The sequence below is a fragment of the Carassius gibelio genome, chromosome A18, assembly GCF_023724105.1.
Source record: "Carassius gibelio isolate Cgi1373 ecotype wild population from Czech Republic chromosome A18, carGib1.2-hapl.c, whole genome shotgun sequence".
Lineage (NCBI taxonomy): Eukaryota > Metazoa > Chordata > Actinopteri > Cypriniformes > Cyprinidae > Carassius > Carassius gibelio.
The window spans coordinates 13,936,343-13,962,165 of NC_068388.1; the positions used below are offsets into that span (position 1 = coordinate 13,936,343).

The 25,823-nt window shown below is 37.7% G+C and overlaps 3 protein-coding genes across 5 annotated transcripts in view; 2 read left to right on the forward strand and 1 right to left on the reverse strand.

The window, feature by feature from the left end:
• yap1 (Yes1 associated transcriptional regulator) overlaps nucleotides 1-7,711 on the forward strand; it is a 38,829-nt gene extending 31,118 nt beyond the window's left edge. For both annotated transcript variants that reach the window (XM_052531598.1, XM_052531599.1), the window contains 4 exons: nucleotides 775-947; nucleotides 2,543-2,676; nucleotides 4,746-4,858; nucleotides 4,938-7,711. In XM_052531598.1, coding sequence (XP_052387558.1) covers nucleotides 775-947; nucleotides 2,543-2,676; nucleotides 4,746-4,858; nucleotides 4,938-5,176 — 659 coding nt within the window. In that variant the 3' untranslated portion in view covers nucleotides 5,177-7,711. The remainder of the gene's footprint in view (nucleotides 1-774; nucleotides 948-2,542; nucleotides 2,677-4,745; nucleotides 4,859-4,937) is intronic.
• Nucleotides 7,712-11,895: 4,184 nt separating this feature from the next.
• On the reverse strand, nucleotides 11,896-16,756 carry LOC127934623 (tubulin-folding cofactor B). 2 transcript variants are annotated; one of them, XM_052532125.1, is made up of 7 exons: nucleotides 16,561-16,756; nucleotides 16,253-16,414; nucleotides 14,617-14,760; nucleotides 14,351-14,447; nucleotides 13,554-13,745; nucleotides 12,867-12,939; nucleotides 11,896-12,739 (listed from the first exon to the last, which is right to left on the reverse strand). In XM_052532125.1, exons 2-7 carry the CDS (start codon nucleotides 16,370-16,372, stop codon nucleotides 12,625-12,627), a joined length of 741 nt encoding a protein of 246 aa, XP_052388085.1. In that variant the 5' UTR covers nucleotides 16,373-16,414; nucleotides 16,561-16,756; the 3' UTR covers nucleotides 11,896-12,624. The 2 variants fall into 2 exon arrangements, with proteins under 2 accessions (XP_052388085.1, XP_052388086.1); XM_052532126.1 differs by lacking the exons at nucleotides 16,253-16,414; nucleotides 16,561-16,756 and adding an exon at nucleotides 15,668-16,184.
• A 2,100-nt stretch (nucleotides 16,757-18,856) lies between these two features.
• Nucleotides 18,857-25,808, forward strand: LOC127934449 (homeobox protein SIX5). Its single transcript, XM_052531837.1, has 3 exons — nucleotides 18,857-19,711; nucleotides 21,050-22,527; nucleotides 22,622-25,808. The coding sequence occupies exons 1-3, from the start codon at nucleotides 19,020-19,022 to the stop codon at nucleotides 23,329-23,331; spliced, it is 2,880 nt and encodes a 959-aa protein (XP_052387797.1). The 5' UTR covers nucleotides 18,857-19,019; the 3' UTR covers nucleotides 23,332-25,808.
• The last annotated feature ends 15 nt before the right edge of the window (nucleotides 25,809-25,823 follow it).

A 25,823-nucleotide genomic window follows, 5' to 3' on the forward strand; every position in this document is an offset into this window, starting at 1 on the left:
TTCCATTTTTGAAAAACACATTGAAAATGTATGAACAAGAAATCGGAATATTTAAAATTCTGAAAAAAAAAAAAATATATATATATATATATATATATATATATATATATATATATATATATATATATATATATATATATATATATAAATTCTGAATATATATATATAAATTCTGAATATATATATATATAAATTCTGAATATATATATGTTGTTAGGTCTGACAACATGAATGTATATCAGAATATATAGAGTCTAAATCTATATATACAAATAAGTGTGTGTGTGTGTACTAAATCTATAGATACAATATATGAATTCAAATCTCTCTCTCTCTCTCTCTCTCTCTCTCTCTCTCTCTCTCTCTCTCTCTCTCTCTCTCTCTCTATATATATATATATATATATATATATATATATATATATATATATATATACACACACACACACATTCACAGTTTTGGAAATGGTCAATATGTAGATGTAAATCGAAATGTGTAGTTATTCATGCATACGCATACAAATGATATATAAAATTCTGTATGCTTCTAAACACTGCATTCTAGTAGTGCTTATATACACAATATAGTAACACCATAATGCCATGACAAATAATATGTTTTATTTAAATGTGCGGGACTATAATTTCTGTAATAATATAATTTTATAATAATATTTGGTTTAAAATATAATCTATATAAAATAACGAATTAATGTTTACATTTTATCATCCGAGCAAATGAAACATCCAAATGTAATTAATATTGTGTCCTCAGCTATGAACCCGCAGCGAATTTCCCAGAGTGCTCCAGTGAAGCAAGGCTCCCAGTTGCCCTCCAGCCCGCAGAGCGGAGTGCTGGCTGGAAACAACCAGATCCGGCTGCAGCAGATCCAGATGGAGAAAGAGAGACTGAGGATCAAACAGGAGCTCCTTCGCCAGAGACCCCAGGTCAGACACGCACCTGTCAGAACGTTCTGTCCTCACACAGTCTTCTTCTGCAGAAATGGCCCAGATCTTGTTTGTGGTGTTTATTTTTGTTTGTAATGTACCGTGTCGTGTAACTGTACAGGTTGTTCTTGCAGCTTAGTCATGCATCTGACAAACATAGAAAGCAACTTGTCGCACTTTGTTACCCAGTACATATAGTGTAGATTGGGTAAATCTGAAGTGGAGATATTTGTTGTGTATGTTTTTGTGAGCTGCAAGATGAGGGGGCAGATGGGGAGGTGGAGGAGGTTTTGCTCAGCTGCCCCTGCTTTGGAATGTAAACACCGTGTTGACTCGGTGCTGCAGACCCCCCTGCTGGAAAACTAAATAAACCGAGATCTTCAGGGATGATCTTACCGGCTCTAGCTCACTTAAAAGACCAATAAAGATAGGCCTTCAAATACACTTGAAGGCATTGATGTGGTGGCTGGAAATCCTGTAATGAATCACTCTTGTTTTTTTTTTTATTAAAGTCATCATAAAATTGCATTCACAGTGTATTTTAATATTATTACATATTTCCTACTAAAAACATATTCATCAACATAAAATGTAGTGCAAGGCTTGGCACAAAATTTGGCTAAGAACTAAATGAAAGGATTTGCAGGGTTCTAACATTAATTAAAAATAACAATAAAAATTGCCACAAATTCATTGTCAGAATGCATTGTGATCGTTTAAAATTTTATAAGCCACCTGCATTGATATTTCCGATCATTATTTAAATGATTTCAGTTAACACGCCTAACTCTGGCAGCTCAAAAATATTAAAACTAATATAAAAAAACACTAAATAAATGTAAAACTCAAATAAACAGATCAAAATGAACTGTAAAGACTAATAATAAAATACAGTGAATAAAAACTACATTTAAAGATGTCAGTCAAAACAGAAGGGCATTTCTTTCTTTTAAATTATGTGATTTAATGATTCATTTGCAACCAGATGACTAAAGTGCTTTAGGAAAGTCAATGTTGACTTGAGGAGACTTTTCTGTGGTGATGGCCTGTTGAGTTGTCCTTTAGTCAGCAAAAGTTGAGACCATATTTAAGTTTCAATTATTCATAGGAAGTCTGTAATAAAAAAAAAAAACTAAGATCTGACCGTTCTGCCATACCCTAAATGATGTGCAATACACCCACACTTTTGCGTGAGTCTGTGCGAACCAGCAGTTTGAGCTGAGGCAGTAAAATAATCAAGGATGTTGACACACAATCTTGCACAATCCATTGACAAATGATAACCAGATTTGTAACTCAAGACTTGTTGGATGGGAAAGGCTTTCGTTTTACTCAAGAGGGTGATACAGGAAAATGAGTAAATCTCGCAGGTCAAGTCACTCACTGTTTTCATATACGTGTACATAGTTTGAGAGTAAAACCAGTATAGTTTGTTCCATCCTTTTGTCTTCAGTAGAAAAAATGTCCCCGCTGGTATCTCTGTACTTGGAGTAAATCCAAAGAAAACCATTAATTTCGTCATGCGTTAAGTTTCCGTTCCTGAAACCCAGTCTGCTCACTTTCTGAATTTCACACTTTGACACATATTCCTTCAGGAGCTCGCCCTGAGAAACCAGCTGCCGACCAGCATGGAGCAAGATGGAGGCACTCAAAACCCTGTGTCCTCACCCGGGATGGGACAAGACGCCCGTAACATGACCACCAACAGCTCTGACCCGTTCTTGAACAGGTAAGACCCATCAAAACTGCAAAAAAAAATGTTAGAAGACACATAAGGACAATAAACCTTCCCACAAAGGATGTTTGGCTGCAGTGTGTGTGTGTGTGTGTGTGTGTGTGTGTGTGTTATAACACTCATTGGTGACCCCTGCTGAAGAAGCTGTTGAAAGCAAGTCAGTATTAAGCTGCTTTTGCAGAGAATTGCGCCCTCCATTGGCAGTCAAGCACATTTATTTCTCTCCTCCTACATGAGGGCAGATAAGGGATTGATGTGAATAGCAAAGCGACCCGTGAGAACATGTGGTCTGGGTCTAAGACAAGGCCGTCCCCCCCTCCCACCTCTGCTCCGCTCACAAAGAGCTCATTCATCCAGCAACTCTCATGCACTGAAGCCACATTTCATTCTCTTAATTAGAAGAAACTTGCTGTATTTTCCTTCACTGTAGCATGTCCTCTGCCCTCTTTATTTGAGCACTCTGTACTGAACTATTTATAGAGAGCTTTTCTCAGACCACCAGCAAAACAACACCTTTTACAATGACTCTCAAAGGCAGTTCAAAGCAGGCCTATGACTGCAAAATTAGCAGATGAATTTTTATTTTACTCAAGATTATTATTATTTTTTTCTTTTGGAGTAACACAAATGGAAATGTACGTAGATCCTCTGGTCCCACTTTGTCTAAAAAAATCTTGTGGCCTCAAGATAGTAACTCTTTTTATACAGTGCTCTTTATGCTAACTTTTTCTTGGTCATCTTTGCTAGATTTCAGTGCTTTGCACCATTCTATTCTTAGCTTTTTTGAGATTGGATTGTGGTCAAAAATAAATAATCAAGTGTGTGTTCACCTAATGCCACAGTATATTATTATATCTTTTTTTTCTAATATTATTCATTTAGTTGTATGTTTGTCAAATATGAAAAACATGAAAAGGTATATTCACAGTATAAAACTTTTCAAATGTTTGGGGTGGAGAATTTGTATATAAATACTGATTTTTGATCAAATATATATATATATATATATATATATATATACTGTAAAAATCTTTTTTCCCCCAAGATTCTCTAATAGATATGACGTTTATTTGAAAACAAATCTTTTGTAACATTTAAAATTATCTTATTAATTTCTCTTTTAAACAGTTTAATGCGTCCTTGCTGAATAAAAGCATTATTTATTTTTAATCTTGCTGATCCCAAACTTTTGAATTTGTAACAAGTTATGTTATGTCTAAATCATAACATAATAACACCATTTCGTGTATATATATATATATATATATATATATATATATATATATATATATATATATATATATATATATATATATATATATATATATATATATATATAATTAAATAACAAATATTAAACTGTAACTAAGGAATAAACCAGCTGACTGTCTACCCACTGCCGAGCTTTGCCTGGATCTGGTTTTCCTATTTTGCTAAGTGGTGCCAGCCCGAGTTATTTTCTGTTCATTGCCTGATCATTCTAGAGCTGTGCAATTAATTGAAATTGTAATAAAATCACGATTTGAGCGAGCGTGCCTTTATAGCATGATTTTCCGCGGACCTGACCTCCCCGCAGTATGCTATCCGATGATCCAATCACTGCACGCGGTAAAAGGTTAGAAATAAAATCTGGATCTGGATCTGGATTTATTTAATTTGTTTATTTTTTGCCATAAATCTATAAATGTTGATATACCTTTACTATATTTATAGTACAAAAGTACAATATTACAAATTTTGATAAAGCTCGAATTGGTTTTCTTTTGGAAATATGCTTCAAAAATGTGTCAAAATTGTGATTAAAATCGAAATCTCAAAATTTATCAAAGAAATCGCGATAGGTTTTTATTTTTTTCATATCACACAGCCCTAGTTCATTGCATAAATACAGTTAACAATCTAGCTTCTGAGAAATAAGTTATTAACCCAACAATAGCGGGGTCAGTTAATTATTTTTTTCAGTGGGCTGCACAAACATATGTGTTTGGTTGTGTGGGCCGCAAGGTGAAAAAGGTTGGGAACCACTGGTCTAAGCAGTTGTGGCCTGTTGTTTTTCTGTGCAGTGGGACATATCACTCGAGAGATGAGAGCACAGACAGTGGCCTGAGCATGAGCAGCTACAGCGTCCCCCGCACTCCAGACGACTTCCTCAACAGTGTGGACGAGATGGAGACCGGTACGCCACAACCCAAACACTCCAAAGTTAACCACTCATAGATAACAGCACATTTGTAAACAAACCGTCTCGCTCTCAGGTGATACCCTCGTCCCCAGCTCCATGGCAACACAGCCCAGCCGCTTCCCCGACTACCTAGACGCGATCCCGGGCACAGATGTGGACCTGGGCACCCTGGAGGGAGAGAGCATGGCGGTGGAGGGAGAGGAACTGATGCCCAGCCTGCAGGAAGCCCTGAGCTCTGACATCCTCAACGACATGGAGACTGTGCTGGCGGCTACCAAGATCGACAAGGAGAACTTTCTAACCTGGCTTTAGAGCACCTGGATCCAGCACTACACCTTCTCTTCCAACACGCTGAACTGCTTCCTAATCCAGTCTGTGAAGGATGTGTAGATGCTCCGAGTTGAGAAAAGAAAAGACATTACCTACTTGACAGTTTTTTTTTTGTTTTGTTTCGTTTTCCTTATCTTCTATTCACTACGTTTGGCCGAATGGGTTTTAAAAGCTGAGGTATTTTAACCTTTGGACCTTTTGTGCTTCTTTTTTTTTTTTCATGTCTGCATCCTCAAGGCTGGCCCATGAACAGACAAGTATTCACAAGCACCCGAATCTCTTTCCCGGCTGTACTGACAGCCCATCAGCGTGCAAGTATGCGAATGTGAAGTTGTGTACGCGAAGTGTCGTTTCTCCCCTCATGAAAACTCCTCTCTGGGATTCCCAAGAGAGAGAAATAAAGACAGACGAGTCCCTAAATAAACCTTCTGCAACCTCCCGTGGCTGCGGATCCCATCTCAGAACATCCTTGATCTCAGCTCGCCTATGTTTTTTTTTTACGTACAGTAATGAGCCTGAGAAACCAAAAAGTGATGAGGAGGTTGTCTGTACGTGTTTTCTGATAGGATTGTGATTGAAAGGTCTAAATGCTAAGGCTTTGGTTAATTAAATACTGCTGCTTGGCTGTGCCAGCGTGCGTAAAACACTAGAAACTGTAGAATCAAGTGCCTTCAGACAAAAAAACTGAAACATGCTCCTGTCGTTTTCACACTAGAGATCATAGATCAACTTTGACGTTTGCTTTTACTTACCTGCTTCATTAATCAAAGTATATTTCTTTCAAAGGTTTTATAAAAAAAAGAAAAAATATTATGTTGGGAATTAGGGTTTGATTCTTTTTTTTCTATCTCTCTCTTTAAAGAACCCTAGCCTCTTTATGTGTTAGTTTTATTTAAACCTGATTTTGTTTCTTTAGGGTTATGGCATTCATGTGTGATCAAAGAACAAATCGGAACTGTTTTTGCTTTCATGTATACAGAACAACTATTCTAAGAGCTGCCGTACATTAGTAACTGATTCACAAAGAACACTAACTAGATGGACACTACATCATGATCAATCTGAGGGGGGGATCGTTTGGTTTTATTACCAATATCTATTTTTATCTTACGATTTTAGTGTCTCAGTTGATATGTTGTTGCCTGATTGCATACTTTATTGCAAATCTCTTCTGATTTAATTTTTTTTTCATCCAAAAGCAAAGAACTAAAATACCATGGGCACTTTGATCAATACATCATCTCTTATATGAACTCCAGTAGAGTCTGATTCAGTTAGGTTGATGTTTGGTGCCGAGGTGGATATGGGGAAGGAAAAGGAAGGTTCTGATGCATTTAGATGGGTAGATGAGCATGTCTTGAGGGTTAGTGCTTTAGATTAGCTGTTAGCTTGGATTTGAATCTGGTTAACTGCGGATATGAATCAATAGAGTAGACTTCTATGGAAACAATCAGTTGTCGTTTCTGTCAGGATTTCTTTGAGGCTTCCAAAGACTTTTTATTGTTGTTGTTGTTGTTAGTAATGATTCTTTTAATGGATGACAAAAAATAATTGATCATATTTTATGTATACGTAAGATATAAGCTAATGAGAAAATGTGTAATTGATTGGTGAGAAGATCTCTGATGAAGCAAGATTTGACAAGTCCTCTTATTCTGGTCCTGATGGCAGTCCTGAAGACACCGTAGGAAGGTTACATAGGTTTACATTATTTCACTAGAGTAGAACACTACAGGGATTTGCCCATTACAAATTTGCTGCAGATGCTTTGCATTCAGTAGTAATTCAGTCATATGTAGATTTCCACTTGTTTACAATATGGTTCCCTTTACACTACATGATTATAGCTCAATAACTGGCCCATACACTACATAGATGTTGTACTGAAATGTTTTGTTTTCGAAAAGTGAAGTTTTATCAGTATGATATTCTGTTGTCTTTTGGGGCTGGATATACCGCTATAAGATTTAGAACTCCATTGCCTCGGTAAACAAAAAATGTTATGGTCAAAAACTAGGCCATTGCATTGGAAGTTAGAGGTTATAGAGAAAATATAAAAGTGGTGTGACAAGCAAAAAGACAAGCTAAGAGAAATCTCTATTTTTGCAAACATAGTATTGCTGGCAGACTCTAGTGGAGTAAAACAGTGTTGGAGAGAGCAATGCAACAAAATGTTTTATGAATTGTGGGTACAGTGATGGTATTGCACGTTTATAGAACATGTGTATGTCACTTAAACATGATTTTATGCTTGCTTAGCGTGCAGCTGTTCAGAATATATAGTAACTGTTTACTTTTGTTTTTGTTGTAGTTGTAGTACTAATCACACAAGTTAATGGATTGGTATTTAGATTTCTTTTAAATGCACCCACAATGAATTATATCCATTTACGATCTCTTTTTTTTTCTTTTTTAATCAATGTATGTGCATGTACCTTAGAAACTTAAGTTCTGTTACATTATATCTCTTTGCATATTACTTTCAAATTGGCCTGGAATAAAGTATATACTTTGGTAGATGCTGTGTTTGATCAGTTTAATCACTTTATTGGATCACTACCTTACATGAAACCAACATCAACACATTTCAAAAAACAGATCCTATTAACTGGTAACACTTTACAATAAGGTTCATTAGTTAACTTTAATTAAAATGAACTAAGCATGAACAATACGTCTACAGGCTTTATTAATCTTACTGTTAATATAACATTTACTAATGCATTAGTAAAATCAAAAGTTGTGCTTGTTAACATTAGTTAACACACTGCGAATTAACATGAACGAACAATGATTAATTCTATTTTTTATTAACATTAATGTTTTTTTAATGGTGCTTATTATAAACACTATAGATGTTCAGTCTAGTTTAAGTTCAAACTCCTTATAATGTCCTGTAGTACAAATTTAACTACACTGGTGTAGAAACACAAACAAAAAAGAAATTACTTATTTCAAGTATTCACTAGTTTAAGTTTAAAAACTGCTGGGAATAACTATTTAAGATTACAATATAAAATTTATAAAACAAGACTATCTCATGCATATTAACCAAATTATGATGAAAATGAAATCTTCAGATTATGAATAGCATGTATTTGAGCCTGTGTTTTCTCAGCGGCTCCATTTTAAATGGTGGCATCATGTTCCTCACTGCAGGACGTGAAATTAATATTAACCGTGTTACATTTACATATGAACGTATATAAAACATGGGATAATACATAACAGAGTGCTACAGTCCGGTTCCGGAAGTAAAAATGCTGATAATTTTCTCCTTAGGGAAATTAATTTTTAACACTGTTTTCTACGAGCTGTAAATGTGTTTAAAAGCTGAATTTGTTGTTACCCATGATACTGTCCAGAAGTCCACCAGAGTAATGTCATATAGATATATATATTTGCCATTACTCTTGTGGACTTTTTTGTAAAAAAAAAAAAAAAAAAACCAAGACACAAAAAACCTGTTAAACACTGTTATGTGTAATTTTGATAGAGAAAAATAACAAAATTTTTATTCTTTTCATAAATACGTAGTGTTATATCATTTTTATTCAGTTGTTATTGCTTCATGGAATTGAAGTTCTTTACCTCTTTAAAAGCCATTAAAGGGTTAGTTCACCCAAAAGTCAAAATGATGTCATTAATGACTCGCCCTCATGTCGTTCCAAAACCAATTAGACCTCCGCTTATCTTCGGAACACAGTTTAAGATATTTTAGATTTAATCCGAGAGCTCTCAGTCGCTCCATTGAAGCTGTGTGTACAGTAGGGCTGTCAACGAACATTCTAAATTCGAATATGTATTCACATAGTTTTAAAAAAACAAATTTCGAAGGTGAAAAATAATATTAGAATAAATAAAAATGTGTTAAAAAAGGTAGTAGAGGAGTGGTTGTCTGCTTTGCGAGTGGGCACGCTAGCGCGCCTGAGGGTTCAGGGACAGGTCACAGCCTCACAGGAGTCGCACTGTCTGACACAGCATCACTGCTGAAAGTTGACGTGTCTTCATGGAAGATAGCAGCAAGTGCAAAGCCCAACTCGACTGCAGCAGAGAAAATGAGGTAAAATTGTTGACCCGCGAGATAAAGTTGAATGCAAGCTATTTAAGATACAGTTAGCATACCATTCGACCACTAGCAATATGAGGTCACATCTCAAAAATGTGCACCCAAATGAGCATGGCATAATGTGTGGAACTCCAGCTAAACAGTCACGTCTTGACACTTAACACTACTTTGCATCGCCAGCCACAAACTCTTTGTCTGCAACAAGACAAGAGGCCATAACGGATAAAATAATTTTTTTCATTTGTAAGGACATGAGACCGATCAGTATCGCGGATGGGGCACGCTTCAGGGAGTTCTGTCAAGCAATGGATCTGAGGTTTGATTATTTATCGTTTCATGTCAAGGAAAAGTTTCATGTTTACCACAGCACAGCTCGCTCGGAGCATTCAATGTTGGTTCTATATGCTGTAAAACTTCAATTTATATTAATAATATTTGTTTCAATCACTGAATGAAGCCTAATATTTGGGACAACAGTTGCGACCTTAAATTGCTTGCACAAAAATTAGTTTGTTCATTTAATTATGCGCAGAGAACATGAAGGTGAGAGCGTGAGGTCTATTATGCGCAGAGAACATGAAGGTGAGAGAGCGTGAGGTCTGCAGTCTTGGCCATTAGTTGATTTCCTTGTTTTTGTGTAGGTAATACATTGTCATATATGTTTAAACTTAAATAGACTATCTATTCAAGTAGTTATGTCTCTTTTTGGCCTGTTATTGACGTAATGCGCATCATTGACGACATGCGCAACCAGATGTTCAAATAGTTCGAATATTCTTGTATTTTTTTAGAGGGAATATTCGAATGTCATTTTTGAGCAATTTTGACAACCCTGTGTACGGTTTACTGTCCATGTCCAGAAAGGTAAGAAAAACATCATCAAAGTAGTCCATGTGACATCAGAGGGTCAGTTAGAATTTTTTTAAGCATCGAAAATACATTTTGGTCCAAAAATAGCAAAAATAGACTTTATTCAGCATTGTCTTCTCTTCCGTGTCTGTTGTGAGAGAGAGTTCAAATCAAAGTTTGTCATATCCGGTTCGCGAACGAATCATTCAGTTCACCAAATCGAACTGAATCGTTTTAAAGGATTCGCATCTCTAATATCCATTAATCCACAAATGACTTAAGCTGTTAACTTTTTTAATATGGCTGACACTCCCCCTGAGTTCAAACAAACCAATATCCCGGAGTAATTCATTTACTCAAGCAGTACACTGACTGAACTGCTGTGAAGAGAGAACTGAAGATGAACACCGAGCCGAGCCAGACAGATTAAAGTATGTATTTTGGGATATAATGTCTTTAATCTGATACTCATCATGTGTGAAGAATTACACTTATAGTGTAACTGTGTCTGAGAAAAAAAAGCCTTTACACAGTAAAACCTGCAGGCCACCAAACATGAAACCACCTTTCGACAAAACACCCCTGAACTGTAACCAAAAGATAATCCAATAAGGTCTCCCGTATTTCTTTAAAAAGATTTTTACGTATTATTTTATACATGCCACATCAAACTCACCATATCATGTTCTGTAGTACAACTAGACTAGAAAAGAAAGAAAAAAGCACAGACACTGAAAATACACTGAGTTCAAGTATGCTCTTCTTGAAATGGGGGCCAGGGCCCAACAGGGCATGACAGCCTCAAGATAACTTTAAGATAAGACCAAACAACTATAAATTAAGATTTATTTATTTAAAAGAAGAAGAGAAAGAAGAACCAGGGTTTCCACTGTATTGAAAAATCTGGATGTATGATGGATATTTTATCAGGCAGAAATTGTGAGTAAAATGCAATGTGAAGGCGCCCTAGTCAATGTTCAGGGGTAACCATGCAGCTCCTGGCAATAAAAACAAGGTGTTGAGGTATATGACTGGGGTCTATTGCTATATGGTTGCTAGAGTCCTCTGGCTTTGCGTTTCAAGGTAATAAATAGGCTGTTTCTGAATGGCTGCTTATTAAAGAAACTATAAGCACATCTCTCTGACCCTTTCACAGCCGTTCAGCTTCTCCTCACTATCTGTGGGAACTACACAAAAAGACTAATAAGAATAGTAATGAGCAATAGTGAAGTTTTGCTTCGCAGGCCCCACTAAAAAAAAAAACCTGACAAATTTAGCATCTTTGCCAAACAGCCCTGCTTCATTCAGATTCTCGGTAGGCAGGTCACTCAGTTTTGAGACACAACCAAACTCTGTGTACACGTATACACACAATGGAAGCTTTCGCAAGTACCGTTACAGCGCGTTTTCTTATAATATAAACAACTGAGAAACATTTACCCAATGACAAAATCAGACAGGAATGAATGAAGATGATGAAGATTAAGACCAATTAATGCAAGCATGTAAAGAGATCTATCTCCAACATCAGTGTTTGTGCCTGGCCTTAGTCTATTGTCTAACGTTTTTACTTTTACACTGCATTGTTTTTTTTAAAGCTACTATAATATAATTACAGCATTCATATGAATCTTATAATTGGCTGTGCATCAAAACCTGATTTTTATTACTACTTGTGAGCTATCAAGGTTTTAGGGCTGTACTACATCAATATTTTTCACCACAACGTGTCCCATGTTAAGTATTGAAACCGTGAAAAAAAATATTAGACAATTTGGCCATATTTCTGCAGGATGTCCAAAATCGGCACATGAATTTATTTGAAAGAGATTTTACTTAACAGAATTCCATTAAAAACGTTAGGCCTTTCTGTTAAACGTAAATTTGACATGCACGAAAATGCTTACCGCCAATTTTCACAAGAAAAGCAAGACTTAATCACATTTCTGTAATTTACACTGAAAATACAGAACCATGGAAAAACTGAAGCCACGGGATTCTACTTTACACATCTCATTAGTGAGCTAATCGCTAAAGTGCTAAAGACAATGAGGGACTGAAACCTTAAACATAGTCATACTGATGCAAAAGAATATAACAGGCTGCAGAAGAGGAGGAATTCATTAGTGCAGAATACATTGATACAATACAGTGTGTACAGCATTGCAAAAATGTGAAATACATTTTCTGTTGTAGTTGGTTGGGTGTGTTTGAATTTTGAAATGATTTGGTCTGCTAGCGAATGCTTTTCTTTACTCTGACCTCAGCTGGTGTTCTCACATTTATCTCACCAGTTACTTCTAGTCTCCAGGGCACAGATGTTGTTTAAGATCATTCCTCGAATTTGACTGCAGGAAATGAAGGTACAATTTTTGCTGATCTTTTCCACACCAGCATAAAACAAAATTATCTGCACCGACAGCAAAAAACCTTCTACCGCAGCGATGTCATGGAGCCAAACTTCTGGAAGAAAGGATCTTTCTGCTCATCTTGACTGCTCATCAACTGAGTCTTACATCTCATCCAAACCATAGTCCTCTTCAGGGAAGTCTCCCACAATCACTGAGAGGGGCTTCATGAAGGCGCCATATTTTGGCTCACATTCAAAGTAACGTTTCCCATTCACACTAAATCAAGACAAACATAACGCATCGGTTAGACTTTCTCATAAGGTTCATGGAAGGATCACATTAGTCAGTTTCAGACACATGCTGCTTTAATTCATAAACATAAATAACTTGGGTGTGCACTGACCTGCCATCATGCTTCCCAAGCGGCTCATCATATTTCACACCAACCCAGTAGCCTGGTTTGAAATCTACTGTACCTGCAAACAAAGAAAGCCCAAGATTGAATTTAAGCCCAATTCAATATAACTAGACAATAATGGCAATAATTAAAAAAGAATAGTTATTATGAATATTGTTACCACTACTTTATATTATTATATTCTTAAAAATAAATATATATATATATATATATATATATATATATATATATATATATATATATATATATATATATATATATATATATATATATATATATATATATATATATATATATATTTTTTTTTTTTTTTTTATAACAATAATCATTTAAAAAAATATTAGTAAGTAATGCATTTAAATGCAGCATTTTTCTCAGATTTACACAATTCACATGGGACATATTTCTCAGGTCGGAAAAAAGGAATCTGTATGTGTAAAAAAAAAATCACATCTCTAAAGACACCAGGGAGCCCCAGGTCAGGATGATGTTTTACACTTTTAAAAAGCATCACTAAAAATGTGATCATATTCATCTCTTGCCTCTATTTTGAGTAGATGTAACATTCAATTGGTAAATCAGAGCAGTAGATGCGATTAAACCAGGTCATGCAAACAACACAAACAAAGCCTTAATCTGAGAGGTGTGATATGAAAATGAGGGTGAGCTTACCCACAAACATAACAGTGCCAATCTTGCTAGGCTGCCCAACAACTTCAACTTTGCAGCGGTTCCCAACAGCAATGGATCCAGCAGCCACCTTCTCCTCCTCTTCTTTCTTAGCAAGAGCCTCTTCTTGCTTGGCCCTGTTTTCCTCATTAAATCGACCTAACTTTAAATTCTTCTTGAAGGTCCGTATTGAATCTGACAAATAAGAAACCTGAAAACTTAGATATTTTCTTATATGAATTCTAGAGGCACTTTTAATATGTGCAATCTACATTTCTCAACCATTATAGACTACCTAATTTTAACGTAACACTATTTCATGCATTGAAGCCAAAAATGCAAATGGAAATATATTGCATAGTTACACCACTTTCAGCCATAATTTTTTAAGTCAGTATGAGATTCTATCTATTTTTTTAAATGCAGGTTACTGAACTTCTTGTGAATTATGTCATGTATATTTACTTGATTTTTGTCCGTTTTAATCAAAATGTTAACTCCATTTAAACCCTACACTCTTCTTACAGTTGACTGCACGATCACATTTAGTCGATCTGCCTCCTTCTAGTCAACGATTGACAGAAACCTGTTCAACTTTCTTTTGTTTTTTAATCTTCAGTAGTCCATTTAACTCACATCTATGTCACAATAAGGAAGATATGACCAGACTCTATTTCCATTTAATTTCATTGGGAGTTAAATCACAGCTCTACTATTTAAGCAGTTACTTTAAATTGCTATAAATTAATTCACTCAGCAAATGCGTCACAGGCAGAAATATGATGTCCTATCTGGATTACCTCCTCTTTTTTCATAGGCTTCATCAGAGATCTCGAATTTATCCACCTTTGACAAATCAGTGAACTCCGCGCTCTGCGTACCACTTCGGTCTGTCACCTGCACAGAAGACAACACTACAGTATAACTCCATCTTTATTAATGCCATCAAAATGGTTTCAAAATGTAAAGAATGGCAGAGTTTTAAAACTCAGGATATCATCATCTCATATCCCTTAAGTTCTAATTTTGTCATATGACTTGCTTTCTGTGCTGAGTCAATACCCACATGTATTCTGCACTCATCATCCACAGGATAGGAGCCGAGCAGAGCTTCATTGTTGTCTAGCTTCTGCAAGAACTTGTCAGAAGTGCTGAATAGCTCAAGGTCAATATAGGCAGCTGTGGTGCCCACAATCATCTCCAATTTACACTGAAAAACAAACAAACAAAAAAAATAAACTATGAAATCAATATGATTCCAAATAGATCCTCACAGTTCGATGACCTGTCATAAAAATCAATTCTATGCATCCCTCAAGAAACATTGCCCTCATTTGCAACACATTTTCAGTGGAAATAATATGAAGTGGAAGGAAACTCTATTTCATACCTTTTTACCTGTTAGAGAATGCAATCACTTTGTGAAAGGCGGCAAAGTTTCTTAGGGGAATGCTAACTGTTTGTCAATGAATGCAAAATCATTGAAATATAATTTTTCTTCTTATACCATATTTTACATCACCATGGTGCTTTAAAAGGCTCATTATTACAGAGACACAATTGCTGTTGTACTGAATATTAGATATCATGCAAGAGTGTTCATGGCTGTGATTTGAGCACATTGCCACACTGGACAACACATTATGCATCTGCATGTGATCATCATAATACATCCACAGTTTGGGAAAAAATAAATAAATAGCATAACATATCCCAAATATCACCGACCATTAGTTGTAAGAGTTAGTTGTAATACACATGGTTTAAACATTTCCAGACATGCTAGCATAACAAAACTTGCATGTTATTTTATTAACAAAATATTTTAGTTTGTCTTATATATGCATATTTTTTTTTACATTGTATCAGATAAAATTCAGTATCTTATTTTTTAGCTAAGCTGTAGGTTATCAGAATTTAAAAAAAAAACAACTTTAAATATTCTAGCTGGTGTGCAATGAATCTAGAATATAAGACTTTAATTAAATTACAAAAAAATAAAAAACTTTTCCATGATATTCTAATTACTTTGATGACATGCAGATCGGTCTGCGCAGCGCCAATGCACCTCAAAAAAGCCTCTATGACGCAGTTTTCGAAATGAATGAGAATGTGACCTATTTGGACATGGGCGTGGTGTCTGACGTCACACTTGGATGTGGGTCCACCGCAGACTGCAGTTTGACGCTTCTCCACACAGCAGCGTTCATCTGTATTTTAATAAGCGACATTGTTAGCCAAATCATAGCAGTGGGCGTTTACTTGCGAGTTTTGAATGCGCCACACCTTCTGCAGAGGCTCAAAACCTATACAGAAAATAGCCTACTACTTCAAAATTAAGTTGTTTTAATGTAAAATCAGACTACCATTGTAAGTGAACCTCAGAGAACATTATAAAATGTTAATAGATGCAATTCATAATCGCTTTATGCTGTCGTATGGTCATGATATATCGTGCCCCTCACGTGTTTCAAATGTGCCTCATCTATGGGTCACATGGTCACATTTCACTTCCATTTTGGGGTAAATAAAGGGAAAAGTAAATACTGTAATTATGAAACAAATAGACAAACGTATACTTAATGCGGGAACAAAACTAAATCAGAACCCCACGTCTCAGATAATGATTTCATGTCTGACTATTGGTAAAAAACAAAACAAAACAAAAAAACATACTAATTCACACAAGAGGCATGCCGCACCTTGAACTCCGCGATCGTTATGCCTCGGTTGAATCTCCGGTTCGTCTCGAAGGAGCTGGCGGCGCTGGTCAGCCGCACGGACACCGTGGGGCTGGAGAGGACGGTCACACTCCCGTCCATCTTCAGGAACTAACAAACTGTGATGCTGCTGGGGTGGTCGAGCTGAAAATCAAATGGTTTGTTTGGTATTCATGCAACAAATTACAGCTGTCCGGACAGAACAGTTATTTCCCCATGGCTTCCACTTAAGATGTAATATTTGCTATCTTTCAGGTTACCATGACTAGCCAGTATTCACACGCACTCACTTGACAAGTCCTTCACTTTATTCACTACTTCAGTCAGCTGTTTGCGCGTTCAGATCTCACCAGTTCCACACGGTCCAAAAACTATAAGAGCTGTCTTCAGAATTTAAACCTAAAAAAAACGTATACTATCTTCTTGTTTTGGCTCTCCTGAAAAGGTCTTCCGTCACAGACCGCGCCACTAGATTCTGGAAGATTCCACCCACCCATATTGATCTCTGAGCCAATAAGAATTGGCCATTGGGGCGGGACCTTGAATTCAACCAATAAGAAACATTTATTGGTCTCTCAGTGGGTGGGGAAAACGTACGGTGTCGAATCGGGCTACTCAGTGAAGCATTACCCAATCACTGTTTGTTTTGTTGAGCAGACTGCTCCAAGCTGCCCGAGAAGCACACGTTGCAGTACTGAATGTATTCCACGCGATGCTGCTAGAGTATTAAAAACGCCTCAAAAAAAAGATAAAAACACGCGACAGTAAATTTATTCAGAAATTGCTAGTATATTTCACAAAGAAAGGACATGCAACGCATCGAATTAAACGTTGTTTTGAAGTAGGAAGACTGAAAACGTACTCTAATAGTCATTGCTTTATTGTTTTTATGTAGTAAAATATATAGTAATAAAAACGGACTAGTTTTACATATGAAAATAAAAATTTATTTGTAATTGGTAAGACAAATATTAATATAATAGTTTGGGATATATATAGCCTACTAGAAACGACGTGTCTCACAAATAGGAAATAGGAATAGATAGTAACCTATTTTAAAAGTTCCTCATCACCACCTAAATATAATTACTAGTAGGCTACCAGATAAAAAAACTACTAGTTATTGGAACTGCGACATACATGACAGTAAAACAGTGACAAGTTCATATATAAAGCAGTGCACTGACCCTTTCTCTTTTTCTCTCTATATTTTCACGTTAGTTAATTGGACCTATTGGACCCCTTTTGCTCAAATACCTTCAAAGCTGATATAATTTAAAATACACATTAGCTAGAGTGTATACAAATATATAAAACAGGAAGAGCCTATAGCTCAAAAACCAAGGCACATTTAACGGTGTCTCTGCAGTGGCAAATGAAGTGAGTCTGAAAACTGCTACTCATTTGTAGATGTATTGACTGCAAAACATGACTAGTTATGTTAAAAGGCAAGTGCGTACAGGCAAAAGATCAAAGGATTAGGGATTATGGGCTGAGAGGATAGAGAGGAAGGGGGTGACAGACTACAGACAGATCTCCCACTTTCCCCCAAGAAAAGTTTATATACTTGTAAAGATATGATATATGGGGTACAGAGTTCTGCTTCATCTCATTCTGTCCTTCTGCTTCCAGGTGTGCGTGTCCTCTTTCATATTTAAACCATTACCCTCTATGTCCATTCAGCATGCAAAGTTTCAAAACACACACCCACCCACCTCTGATTCACTGTCCTTGTGCGGACTCCAGCGTAATGTTTTTTTTTTCATAATGTACAGTACAAACTATTTTCTATCACCCTACACCAGCCCTTCACATAAACCTACCCCTCACAGAAATTTTGTGCATTTTTATAATCTAAAAAAAATAAGTCTGTATGATTTATAAGCTTCTGTACCCATGGGGACCTCAATTTAAGTCCCCACTACCAGTATAAAAAAAACATGCACACACACACACGTTGGTTTCATTAAATTACTGCCGACATCTAACAACATCTGTTGTTCCAGGCGAATTATTTTACTGACACACTAAACCAAACCAATAATGGAATATCAAATATGGTTTATGTCCAAAAATAAAATAAAATAAATAAAAGGCCTGCTCAAACTTATCAAATACATGGGTTTAGTCCAGTCAGTTTCAATGCATAATATGAAGGGTGTTCAGTAGGCCTGTAGATAGAAAGATAGATAGATAGATAGATAGATAGATAGATAGATAGATAGATAGATAGATAGATAGATAGATAGATAGAAATACACAATAATACACTTTTAAACTGTAAAGGAATCCCAGTATTAGTTTTTACCATTGCATGACATTTTTCATATAACTAGTAAAATATTTTGCTAGATGGAAAAAAAATTATATATAAAAAATAAAAGTATTGATGACATTATCTAAAATGATTTAGATATGATTCATTTCATTTGTTGTGTAATTCTTCATGTCCATACGTGAATTAGAAAGCAGTCGTATGCAAATACGTACAATAACAAAACTTTTTTTTTATTATTGTTTGTTTCTCAATGTGAAACAAATGTGGTTTGGGGTAAAGGATTGCACAATGGTGATGAAGGAGCCAGGTTGAAATGTAGCAGGCCTGTGGTGGATGTCTAGATGGGGGAGGTGGATGAAATGCAGGGGCGTGACGCCTCACTGCAGCAGCGCTCACTCGCCTACGGGAGAATGGGAGAGAGACATAGAAGGGGAGGGAGGAGGAACTTGAAGGAAAAAAGTTACAATAAAAATGGCTTCCTTGTCTTTGGAGTCCTCAGAACAAACTGAAAACGACCCAAAGGAGTCCACGCAAGATGAAGCCAAAGTGAAAGAGGAGACGGATCCGGACGAAGTTTCGGAACAGCTGCTCCAAAGCTTCCAGAACTCGGCGCTCAGTTTTTCCACCGATCAGGTCGCGTGTCTGTGCGAAGCGCTCCTGCAAGCGGGTAATGTGGATCGCCTGTGGAGATTCCTCGCCACCATCCCTCCTTCGGCCGATCTGCTACGTGGCAACGAGACCCTACTGAAGGCCCAGGCTCTGGTCGCTTTCCACAGGGAGGAATTCAATGAGTTGTACACCATCCTGGACAGTCATGACTTCCACCCGAGTAACCATGGGTTCCTTCAAGACCTCTACTTGAAGGCGCGCTACAAGGAGGCTGAGAGGTCCCGGGGTCGCAGTCTAGGCGCCGTGGACAAATATCGACTGCGCAAAAAGTTTCCTTTGCCCAAAACCATTTGGGACGGAGAGGAGACGGTGTACTGCTTCAAGGAGAAGTCGCGCAACGCTCTGAAGGAATGTTACAAAATCAACAGGTATCCCACTCCGGTCGAGAAGAAGAATTTAGCCAAAGTCACCGGACTTTCTTTGACTCAAGTCAGCAACTGGTTCAAGAATCGCCGACAGAGAGACCGGACTCCGTCCGGTACCAACAGCAAGAGGTAGCACATTGTATTTCGATCAAGTATATAAAGTCTCAGGGCCGAGAGAAACATTCTTGAGCCAAACTGAGACAAGAGAGCAGTAAACAAACTGCTATTGTGTGCGAGGTTTACACTAGAACGAGGGTGTAAACAACAAAACCTGACATCTGAACAGATTGCCCTGTCTGACGGAGGTTGTTACATTCTCTTACTGTAATTACTCTTCATAAGGCCTAGTTTGCAACAGATGATAGATTGTTGTATTTAATAAACCATTGAAAATACTAGGATTTTTTTTTTTTAGTTTGAACACAGATGGGTGATACATATGTGTTTTTTTCTATATATATTTGGAAAAAGTTCCCTTGCATTATAATTGCTAAATGAAGTGTCTCAAAGGTAAAAATGACAAGGAGATCTTAGAAAACAAGACTGAAAGCATGTTGCTTTGTTGTGAAATGTGAGATGGGGCGCCTGGAGTGGCTCGAGTTTCCTGAACTACAATGTCCTTCTGTAGTCAATGGATAGTTAAATCTCAGGACAGAGAGGACATGGTTGAGAGAGAGAGAGATGAGGCATTAAGATCTAAGTTTACTTACAGTTGTTCCACAAAGTACTTGAAGAGGAAGGCCACACTAAGTATAAGAATTAGACAAAATTCTGAGTGCATTAGTTTCTTTGCAGTCTTGTTGTTATGTGTGTGTGTGTGTGTGTGTGTGTGTTTCCCATTTCTATTTAATTAACTAAATATATTTAAAAAAAAATCCTTCAGTGCAACTTGAATTGGCTGCCCTCAGAAAAAATTATTATATATATATATAAAATTATATGTTATTATGATATCAGTTATGCTTATTCCCTACTAAAATCCTAATAAAATGTTGTGCATATATGCCTATTATGTGTATTTTCATCAGCAAATATGTGATTTATGTGAAAACTGTTCTAAAATACATTTCTAAAACATTCTGCATCAGATGTTAGAATAACATTCAGCAACTGTTGTATATATGTGAATCCACTCTTTTTATTTTTTAATTTGATCATTGAAGCACTTGCACATGGTGACTGTTGCACGTTGATTTTTAAAATGAATGAATCTTAATGTCTGCAACTACTATGAGTGTGTCTTACAAGTGCACACACAGAAGAGTGTCAGTGACCATATGCAATGCAAGTTGGCTGGTTTCAGTTGAACCACAAGCTTCACTGGGTCTGGTCTTTAAATAATTTAGCTTTCTCCTCTATTGATACAGCTATCAAAAATTTTTGGATGATTGCTAATTGATGGTAGACATTCATGTAAACTACATGTAGGCCGTTTGACCAAATGTAATGATTCTGTCTTTTCTTTAGTGAATCTGATGGAAACCACAGCACAGAAGATGAAGCCAGCAAAGGAGATCTGGAGGATATTGCTGACAAACCTTCTGCTCAAGAGACAGGCAGCTCCAATGCTTCCCTTATATCTTACACTGGTGCTCCTTGCAGTACTGGTCAGCTTATTCTCAACAGCACTGGGGGATTCCTTACAAGCTCTCACCCACTGCTACTCAATGGGAGCCCTATACTCTCGGGGGCAGGGACAGGGGTCATCATCAATGGGTTGACACTGAGTGATGGCCACACAGTCACTCTTAGTCCTGTTTCAGCTAATTCACCATTTCTACTAAATGGGGCTCAAGTAATCTCCAAAGATGAACGGGGCATCAATGATATAGAGGCCCATGGCAGTCTGTCCACTGTGGTTCTGAATCCACAAGCCAGTTTAACTAGCACAATACCTCTCTCGCTTAGCGAGGATGCAAAAACAGCCAGCAGCAACGTCTCTCCATTGGATTTCATCAGTCTTCCAGAGGCTTTGAAGAATTCAGATAACACTCAGTCACTGCCTACAAACTTAATGTCCTCGCCCACCATCTCTACTTCTGTCATCTCTTCCACGTCTCTTCCTTCAATGGCACTGGCCCCCAATAGTTTTCCTGCATCAACAGTTGGCTCCATGAGTTCAGTCATCTCCAGTCCCATGGTGCCACTACAGCCCACACAGCCAACTGAACTTGTTGGATTAGGAAAAGGCGAGTCTCAGTCACCAACTCGCAGCTCCATCTCTAGCCCTCAGGTGCTGTCTTTACCCCAGGTAGTTCCATCAATACAGGGCGTTCCAGTTTCTCAACTGATGCAGCATCCATCTGGGGCCACCGTGTCATCTTGCCCCCAGCTTGTTCCAGTCTCCCCAGTGAATTCACAGTTACCCCAAATCCCCATTCCTCAATATCAGACACAGACCTTGCACATCGGTCCAAGACTTTTGCAAACACAGCCCCAAAACGGCTTGACCACACTAAGCACCAGTAGTGCTTTATCACTACCCCAGATGGCTGATGGGCAAGTTACACAAATGCTTACACCTCAGCTAGGAGACGAATCTATTTCAGCCACCCTTCCACAGATACAGACCTCCATGGGAACACAAGTCATTCCCATCTCCTCCCCGACTCAAGTTGTGCCCATATCCCAAACCAAAGACTCAAGCCAACCTCAGCTGGTCCCCCTGTCACTGCCTCAACTTATGCCTGTGTCATCCATTGCAGGAACTCCAACTGGAACCCTGTCCTTCCCTCAGGTGGTCCCAGCAACTCCATCCCTTTCCATTCCATCCCATGGAGGTGCTTTCCAGATTCTGACATCTGGATCTGGAACAGGATTCAGTGTTGCCCAGGGACCAATATGCCTTAGCCCAATAGGTCCTCCTCAGAGTGTCCCTACTGGTTCCATCCCAGGTGTTCAGCTTATCAACTCTGGGGTGATTCAGCTACCTTCTGCCTCTCCAGGTAGGTCACAAAAATCATTTCTAGAACTAGCAGTGGAAAACAGTTGTTTGTTTTGTTCTGAATTCAGATGTATTTATTCTTTTTTTGTATCCAGGCAACATCCTACTTGCAGGTGGCATTGGGAGCGGCCCTATCTTAAGTGTTCAAAATGGCAAACTCATCCTCACTATCCCAGCTGGCATCCAGTTCACCAGCATGCCTGTCAAGTCCGTCCCAGACAGTTTGGTCTCGAGCAACAGTACCCTTGATCCTCAACCCTCTGCTATGCATCCACTTGAGAATCAACCAGCAGCTTCACTCACTGCTCAAACCTCAAATTCACTACAGTCATCTCCTTTGGGGTTTGTTGGCTCCTCTACACTTTACTGCAGCCCTGAGCCAGGGACAATTGCCAACCTAACACCAGGAGCCTCTCCTAACACCCCAGACTCTTCCAGCACTCCCACTCCTACAAGTGTCCTACAATCCCAGCAAACCCTTAGCCCTGATAGCATGCTACCACTCAGTCCAATATGTAGCGGTGTGACAACTGGCCCACACCTCTCCCAGCCAGTCTGGAGCCCTGTCCCGCTCTCCTCCTCTGCTGGTCTGACATTATTTGACATGCGTGGGAAAGGAGATCTTTCAGAGGTCCCTGCTTTGTTGGGTTTGCCAGGCGGAGAGTCCCTCCTGTTGGGCACTCCTCCTCCAGGCGAAGATGTGGAGAGAGATTCTCAGCTGGATGAGGTGGAGGACATGGATGGGGACTCGAAAATTCTTACACAACTGCAGTCTGTCCCTGTGGATGATGATCTGGGTTTGTAATAGCCAGTTCTTTTGACAACCTTCTAGATGCAGTTAGTGTTAAACCTCAACCTGCAAGAGTTGCTTGCAATGATTTATGACCTCCGAGGTTTGGAGTCTTTCCCCACTCCAACCCCTTGCGTAGTGGAAGTATTCAACCTAATAATGGAGTTATAGAAAAGAACCTCTCTTTTATATATGGAATTCAGTTGTGAAAACTACATATTCAGCAAGGTCATGACTATAGAGGTTAAAAGGCACTGTCATTTTTTCACAGAGAACTTTAGTGTAACCAGTATTCACCTCCAGGAATCTAAGGTTGTATCTACATTGGTTTTTGATGAAACGCAGAGCTTGATGTATGTTACAAGGGCTTACATGACTCCTTAAGTGGCTAAAAGACACTAATATGTCAGAGGCAATCAAGATTATTTTATCTGGGAGTGAAGAGCATGTGGGAATGCCTTCTTTTGTGCCTTACATTATTGTTACTTTTCAGTATTATAGATTAAATGACTCTTGACAAGTACTTTTATCTTTAAAGAAGAGAAACAAGTCATATTAGGGTTTCCCTCCTAGAGACAATATAATAGAGGTACATGTTTATGCTGGTCACAAAACTGGTGTCTTGGAGTGAAATGGGTCAGCTCAATCTAAGAATGCAATGAGTCTGAACACGAGCTACGCACTGGGAGCATTTTGTCAGACAGCATGTACAGGTGGTTATAAAGATACTAGATGCACCAACAGCACCCTGCGCTGGGAAAAGGAAATCAGAACTCGCAACATTGGGGGGAAGATGAGACAAATTAACCTTTAAATGTGTCTGTGACAACTACATTGGCTATAATGCATCCTCACTGCTCAGTCTAGGTGCCGTTTCAATTGTATTTTGCTTTAACATTTCAGTTGCCTTAAGTACCTTTTATAGGTGAGCAGACGGTGCATGTGTCAGATTTATAAATGGCAGTTCACTTGGGTTTTGAACATTACACTCTGTGAAGCACTCTATGTTGTTTTATATTCCATGTATACAGTATCTTGCAGCATAAACTTATGATAGCACACTAAACCAGGGGTAGGCAAGTTCGGTCCTAGAGAGCCGCAGACCTGCAGAGTTCAGTTTCAACCCTAATCAAACACAACCGGGTTGGAGCTGAACTGTGCAGGACTGCGGCTCTCTAGGACCGAACTTGCCTACCCCTGCACTAAACCGGCCATGGATATCCTATATTTTGTAATATGATAGATAATTGACATTGGTTTCCTTAGATAAACCATTGAGCTTACCCAAGCATTACAGCTCATTACCATAAAACTGTGTATAAACCTACAGGCTTGAGTGTTTGAAGGGAATTGAAGTACTGAATATTTGTCTATGCAACTTTTCCACATGAACCTTGAGATTTGTTTACTGTTAAAAACAGCCGCTTCTTACACTACAAATCCACCATGTACATATACAGTGAACTCCTTTTTTTTAAATCCTGTTTATCTTGTCTTTTTATATTTCAAAATCAATTGTTTTAATTGGAAAATTTCCACATAGCTCCAGGAAACGTCTGTTTTTGCCTCTCCCCCACTTAATACTTATCAAATGCAATTAGGTCTAGGTGAGTCAAAGCTACAAGTATGTCTTTTTCAACACAGGTCATTATCACCACCAGACTGATTTCCTTATTGCAGAGCACACCTCTGTATATTTTGCACATTTTATTGTTTTTATTCATGAAGCATTTACATTTTTTTTAATGAGCCTTCAAAATGTGGTGCTATTTTTTTTTTTAACCATGCAACTGTTCAATAAGGCTTTTGTGGAATATTTGGCCTGTGAGATTTTGACTGGTGCTTAATAGTCACCTTCTAGCCTTCTAGTAGTAAACTCTAGCCTAAAGTGTAATTGTCTCCCTGTTTTTTTTTTTTTTATACAATATTTAATGCATTTATCAATCATTTTGGGGTGATTCAACCTTAAAGCTCTTTCCCTCATTCTAGCTTAGGTTTACACTCCATTTTCTGCTTTTGCAATGTGTAGTTTTTGTATTTTTCACATTTATGTTACATAGGACTTGTTGCATTGACTATCCAAAGTTTTTCCTTCTTGTTCTTATTTCAAGCACCTGGACAATTTTTTAACTGTTTTTGTAAAGTAAGGGAATGTGTGTGTGTGTGTGTGTTTGTCCCTGAGTATTAATATTACTCCAGAATGTAATGATTACTATATTAATGCACATGTATTTTATTCAGTAGTTATATTTGCTCTGTTCACTTTTTAATAATTTCTCTTCACTTTTCATGTACAAACAGAAAAAGTATGCAGCTAATTAAACCAAAGAGTACACCCTTGACCCCCCCCCCCCAGTTATTTTATTATTTAGTAAAGGGAGTTTTTGTCATTATTGTAAACATCTCTTTTTATAGAGGCGTGTCTTGTCTCTAATAGTTATTTTATTTTTTATATTCCACGTTGTGATATGTAATAAACATATAAAATGCCATCTGAATGCTTCTTG

Excerpts from the sequence above, each read along its gene's own strand:
- LOC127934623 (XM_052532125.1), bottom strand. The coding sequence starts at position 16,372 with ATGGACGGGAGTGTGACCGTCCTCTCCAGCCCCACGGTGTCCGTGCGG. Across the intron at positions 14,448-14,616 it reads ATGATGAGTGCAGAATACAT|GTGACAGACCGAAGTGGTAC; the intron begins GTGGGTATTGAC and ends TCTTCTGTGCAG. Across the intron at positions 12,940-13,553 it reads TGGCACTGTTATGTTTGTGG|GTACAGTAGATTTCAAACCA; the intron begins GTAAGCTCACCC and ends CTTTGTTTGCAG.
- LOC127934449 (XM_052531837.1), top strand. The coding sequence starts at position 19,020 with ATGGCTTCCTTGTCTTTGGAGTCCTCAGAACAAACTGAAAACGACCCA. Across the intron at positions 19,712-21,049 it reads TCCGGTACCAACAGCAAGAG|TGAATCTGATGGAAACCACA; the intron begins GTAGCACATTGT and ends TCTTTTCTTTAG. Across the intron at positions 22,528-22,621 it reads GCTACCTTCTGCCTCTCCAG|GCAACATCCTACTTGCAGGT; the intron begins GTAGGTCACAAA and ends TTTTGTATCCAG.